Raw genomic sequence first — 6,000 nt, 5'->3', positions numbered from 1 at the left:
AGAGGGGCTGCAGCCTACTGGCAAAGCGTGTCAGGGGTACTACCTGACAGAAGAATGCCAAAGAAGCTGAAAAATAAGGTTTACAAAAGAGTAGTGCAATTAGTACTACTATATGGTACAGAAACCTGGAAAGTGAAGGCAGGGCAGTTAATGAAGCTAGAGGTGATGGAGATGAGGTGCCTCAGACAGCAGGCAGAATGCAGACTGTTGGACAGATGAAAGAATGATGAATTAGAGTAAAAATCAAAGTAGCTTCAACTGCAGAGAAGGTCAAAGTAAACAGATTATTGTGGTTTGGGCACACGTACGGGAAAGCAGAAGACAATATGATGAAGAAAGTTTGGGAGAGACAGGAAGAAAGGAAATGAGAACATCCAGCAAAGATAAGGATGGATTGAGTGACAGAAGACCTGTGACAGTGAGGCATGACTGTAGAAGAAGATAGCAGAGTGGCACTGAATTGAGACATGTGGTGACAGTTGACACAACACCCTGATCCCGTGCAGAAAATGGGTAAAAGAAAGTTGATGACAATGATGAAATATATATATATATATATATATATATATATATATATATGTGCTGCAAGGTGTCCCAGGTCACAGTGCAAGCAAATTATTGGCTCAGACATGGAAAGCGATCACATACTACTCCCTCACACATGATCACTACTGTCATGACTGCAAACTGATGCCACCAAAAAACAAAATAGTATGGTGATACTGCAAGCAAGTGAAACTGACAAATTTAAAGAATACAATTCAGGTTTATTTACACTCAAAAGAACATTCAAAAATAAATAGACTTACTTTTGGTTTATGAATATTATGTAGCTACACCAATCCTTTTCAAAAGAAATTACATATAACACAAATTTAGTCCCTCAGTCTTTTCTTGACACCCTTCCAAATTACTGGTTCTTTTCCTGATGCACAAGCCTTTTTGGCCAACTGTGTGCCCTTTTCCTCATCACTCTGATCTTCACTCTCATGTTGTTCAGTCTTTTCAGGTTCTGGCTCTATTCTACCCTCTTCCTCACCTTCACTCGTATAAATTTCTTCCTCTTTTTCATCATCGTTATCTTCGCTATCATCATCATCATCACTTTCCATCACCCTTCTCAAAAAGAAAATGAATGCAATGAGAATGTATTCATTAAATCACGAGAATGTATTCATTAAATCAATCTCCTTCTTAAAAATCACATTAAAAGTGAAGAAAGTAAACTTATCTTACTTGTTTGAACAAACACATCTGTTGGGGTTTAAAAATTCTCTTCCAGACTCTGTATCAAATAGATCTGTAAGGCAGAAAATTAATAAGCTGACTCCAAAGTACAACTGCATGGCAGAAATAATAGGTGTCTGACCATTTTAACAGGAATAAAATCTGGTTAATAATCTAATGTGATTTCAAATCGTAAAAACAATGACAACTAAATAATCCATCACTATAATTTGACACTGTAATTTGAAACCGAATAAACAATGACAACTTTTCTTATGTGGTGCACATATTAACAAATACCTTGCAAAGGATGCAGCAAAAACAAATGCTTAATCAGTACTGTTAAGAAAGCATTTCTTAAATAGCACAGTCCAAAAAATTCCAAAGGGAGCTCAACCAAATCAGCAAAAAACATAGTTTCAACCAAATCTGTCTGCAAACTTATGAAGACGGAAACATTAAAAAAAAAATCCAAACAGTAACAACGGGTTAAAGTAACCTTACAAAATAATCACTTCCTAAAAGTAACAATACATTTGATGTATTATGTGAAAGTGTGAATGAGGGGGGTTTCAAATCTTTCCCATGGGTCTAAAGAAGGCTCTACTAATGTATTTATACCTGCTGCACTAACTCACTTTACGGACTACAGATTTTCAAGATGACATATTTAAATTCCTAAGAAACTATAACAAAAAATGAATGTAGCTGTTTTAATGTTCATAAACTCCTTGACTTGCTGAAGAAGCTCAAAGCCTGCTGACCACTTAGGAGTTTGGTGCCCTGGACCCCAAACTGGAACGTATGGCTATTCATGTATTCATCCAGATCCTTCCTGAATGCATCGACTGATGGTCTGAGTTCAATCCGTGGGGTGGGGGGTGGAGCTTGTAAGAGCGGGATGCTACCAGATATGAAATTGTAACTTTAAACAGTGCAGTTGATATTAAATTTTACTGTGGCTGTGTCTACTTCAGATCATTCGGCATTTGGTGAAGACATTCTAAATAAAGAATTTGATGCAGAAAGGGCCCTTTAATCCTCTGTATGGCAGATCTCATCTAAGAAGGCGATGAGGTACACAGAGCAGTTGCTGTAGTCCTTTGCTACAAAATAAACATTGAAGTCTTTTGACGGTCTTTGTGTAGAATCTTTGCACCTTCTCCAACAACCTAAGGTTTATGAGTAAGTTACAGAACACTGTGTGTGTGTGTGTGTGTGTGTGTGTGTGTGTGTGTGTGTGTGTGTGTGTGTGTGTGTGTGTGTGTGTGTATACGCACACATACACACACACACACACACATACACATGGGTCTACTTGACATGGCGAAATGTCAGTAGACCGACTTTCAACTAACCAAGACCAAAAAAACAAAGTTTCATATAACTGAAACTTGACTACGCCGACGTTCAGATGACTTAACGTTTGAAATGTCGACTCTCAAGCTGAGCAGAACAGGAAATCTGCTCATTTCCACACTGTAGTGCAATCTCAGAGTTGGTATATTTAATTTGCAGGGGGCTTGGAGGGCACAGCCCCCCTAAAAAACATAAAATTAAAATGACTGCGAATGTTGGTTTAACAAATCTCCACTAAATATTTTTGCGGGGTACTCACATGAATATTTAATGGGATTTGTTATTTGTACGCGGGTACTGGTTTATCTGCAGGGTTTGGGGGAGAGTTAGGTAGCTGTTAAGTACATTTAATTTGACAGGCCAGTGCTTAGATGGGATGAGTTGTTGCTTTTGTTTGTGCATTACATGAGAGGTACATCGCACATTACTGGGTTGTTTTTTTGAGAGTCGGTGATGTGGATTGTCAGCCTTTCGAGTTATTGGCATGGTTGTCTCAGTTATTTGAAAGTCGGTCTACTGACAATTCGGTCATGTCAAGTAGACACACGCACGTGCGCGCACACACACACACACACACACACACACACACACACACAAGACCACTTTTAGAATATGTGTATAAGAGATGTACACTAGGATTCAAGCCAACTACCTGGCATTGTTCTCTACCCTTGCAGGATCAGGCTGGCAAATCCATATGCTTTTAAATGGCTGTGGCTACATGGGAATCAAATGAAACTGCATCATCTGCATGAACTCTAAGGTCTTTTTCTGTTTTAGTGCTTGCTCATAAATAGTACATAAAGCCAAAGATAAGGGTGCCAAATTCCAAAATGACGCATTCTTTTAACACTATTATCTACTATGGAATGACAGCCGCGGTGGTGCAGCGGTAGCGTTGTTGCCTCACAGCAAGGCGTTCTCCCATTCGATTCTCGGCTGGAGCGCCTTCTGTGTGGAGTCCGCATGTCCTCCCCACGGTCGAGTGGCGTTCGAAAGATATGCGTAGGGCATGCCTTCGTTGAAGGTTGGGCGTCAAGCTGGCACCATAAAAATCTAATGTTAATCATTAGTGGACCGGAGTTCTGCTGTGGCGACCCCTAACCGGGAAAAGCCGAAAGAAGAACATCTACTATGGAATTATCTTGTACTTTACAAAAAAGCACCTAATCAGGCATGTTCAAGGGTCAGCTTCGGGTGATTTCTCCTGTCTACCTGGTGAATCTGGGCATACTGGAGCAATGCAGCAACTGCCTCATGTACACAGACAACCCTCTCCTCCTACCACCCAACACTACAACCTGCGAAAGATGCACTTACATAGCCAAACTGGAAGCAAAGCTCTCTCCAGCCAAGATTATGCTAGACAGTCAAGAGGAGAAGGTTAACACCTGCACTACACCTCAAGCAACACATAGCCCTTCAAAACCCACATCATCAACACCCACACATAGCAACACTAAACCCACATATGCGGAGGCCCTTAACATTAACCTGCCCAAGCAACATGGACCTCCGAAGCTGAAATGCAAACACCAGTCACAACCAAAGTGACACATAGCTCACAACACCAGTGTGCTACCCAACAACAGCCCCTAAGGCAAGACAACATACCCAACACTTTAGTCATAGGTGACTAATGGTCAGGCACACTGATGTCCCACTCACCAGGCTGAACAAGGAGAAAATTACAGTCAGCTGCCTGTCAGGTGCCAGGATCTGCCACATAACGCATGCACTCCAGTCACTCCAAACAAGTACAAATACGACTGTCATTGTCCATGCTGGAGTAAATGACTTGAGACGTACGTCCCTGGACTACATGAAAAGAGACATGGAAGAGCTCTTGGATCACGTGGCCCAGGCAGGTATGACCCTAGCCCTGTGTAGCATCCTGCCTTCGCCCAGAATGATACCACATTATAAGGACAAAATGATTGACTTCAACAATTGGCTAAGATTCTGGTGTCATTCAAAGGGGATCCAGTATCTGTCTGCCTGGGATGACATGAACGACAAACCACGATGCTTATCCAGAGATGGTCTGCACCTGTCACCCCTGGGATTCAGGTTACTGGCTAAAGCTCTTGCCACCCCTATAGTGCCTTTTTTAGGCAAGGTTCAAAGGACAAAACCACCACCGTAACAGATACAAGCATGCAAAATCTGAAGGTAATGCTACTCAATGCTAGAAGTCTAAACCTCAAAATGCACTCTCTCGAGGCACTTCTAAAAATGGAGAACATCAATATCTGTGCAGTAACTGAGACCTGGTTCAAAGGTCCTGAGAGCACCCCTGCAATACCAGGCTACACTTTTCGGCCACCAAACCAAGACCGAAACACTAAAGGTGGAGGAGTGTCCATATTCACCAAAGATATTCACACCTCCAGGCTAGTTGCCCAACACAATGCATCTGAAATTCTCCAGGTGCAATTACACTAGGTAAGACTGCAATCCAAACTGTAGCTTGCACAGATCCCCCACCATGCCCCAAGATTCTCACTACACCTTTCTAAACATACTGGAAAATATTAAGATACAACCAAACACCCTAATACTGCGTGATTTCAACTACCCTGCCATTAACTGGGAAAACTACTCAGGTACCAGCACCTTTTCCCAACGGTTCTTGGAATTCATAAATTCCAACGCCCTGGATCAACTAATCCACTGTCCCACCAGGGGCTCCAATACCCTTGACCTGGTCATTACCAATATGGAAGATAGATGCTCCACACCAGTGGTCACCCCCTTATTGGTCAGGTCTGACCATAAGCAAATCTCCCTTGACATCCACATCCCACTCCCACCCCCAGTAAGGAAACCTCTGTAAAAAACTTCTCCAAAGCCAACTTCATGCTACTCAAGTCAGAAGTGACAAACTTCATGACACCCATGCAGACGGGAGCTGAAAGTTCGACTGCTGAAGCCTACACTAAGGCACTGTATGAGCACATCCACTCCTGCATGTATCGTGCCATCCCAAAAAGAACCAAGACGCTCTCCTCCAAAAACAAAGGAAGCCAATCTGGTGGTCCCCTGCCATACACAAACTATACAACAAAAGGAAGAAACTGTTGCAGTGAAGAGGAAAATCCCGAGATGCAAAAAACTCCCTTACCAGCCTCAGTAAGAAGCTGAGATCCCTCATAAAATCCTCCAAAGCTAGTTACGAAAATAAAATTGCCAAAGATTCCAAAGACAACCACAAGGCATTCTATAGTTATGTCAAGAATCTAAATGGTAGTGCTCAGATATGCTCCGAGTTACAACAGAATGGCATTAAATATACTGATCCCAAGGATATTGCCAATATCCTGGCAGATCGATTTATTGCCAGCTTCACCCCCTCTCATCCCCGAAAGGGCCCATCTCAGTACAAAAAGACTGCCAAATTCAAGTAATCACGCC

General features: G+C 42.1%; 1 protein-coding gene across 4 annotated transcripts in view; it reads right to left on the bottom strand.

The window, feature by feature from the left end:
- Window positions 1-746: 746 nt before the first annotated feature.
- TSR3 (TSR3 ribosome maturation factor) overlaps window positions 747-6,000 on the bottom strand; it is a 154,744-nt gene continuing 149,490 nt past the window's right edge. For 3 of the 4 annotated variants that reach the window (XM_044089541.1, XM_044089539.1, XM_044089543.1), the window contains 2 exons: window positions 1,237-1,300; window positions 747-1,119 (listed from right to left, as the gene is read on the bottom strand). In XM_044089541.1, coding sequence (XP_043945476.1) covers window positions 876-1,119; window positions 1,237-1,300 — 308 coding nt within the window. In that variant the 3' untranslated portion in view covers window positions 747-875. The remainder of the gene's footprint in view (window positions 1,120-1,236; window positions 1,301-6,000) is intronic. The other variant, XM_044089542.1, reaches the window with a different exon arrangement.

The sequence above is a fragment of the Protopterus annectens genome, chromosome 12.part0 (assembly GCF_019279795.1).
Source record: "Protopterus annectens isolate FY-2018-M chromosome 12.part0, PAN1.0, whole genome shotgun sequence".
NCBI classification, from domain to species: domain Eukaryota; kingdom Metazoa; phylum Chordata; order Ceratodontiformes; family Protopteridae; genus Protopterus; species Protopterus annectens.
This window is presented reverse-complemented; position numbering and strand designations above follow the sequence as displayed.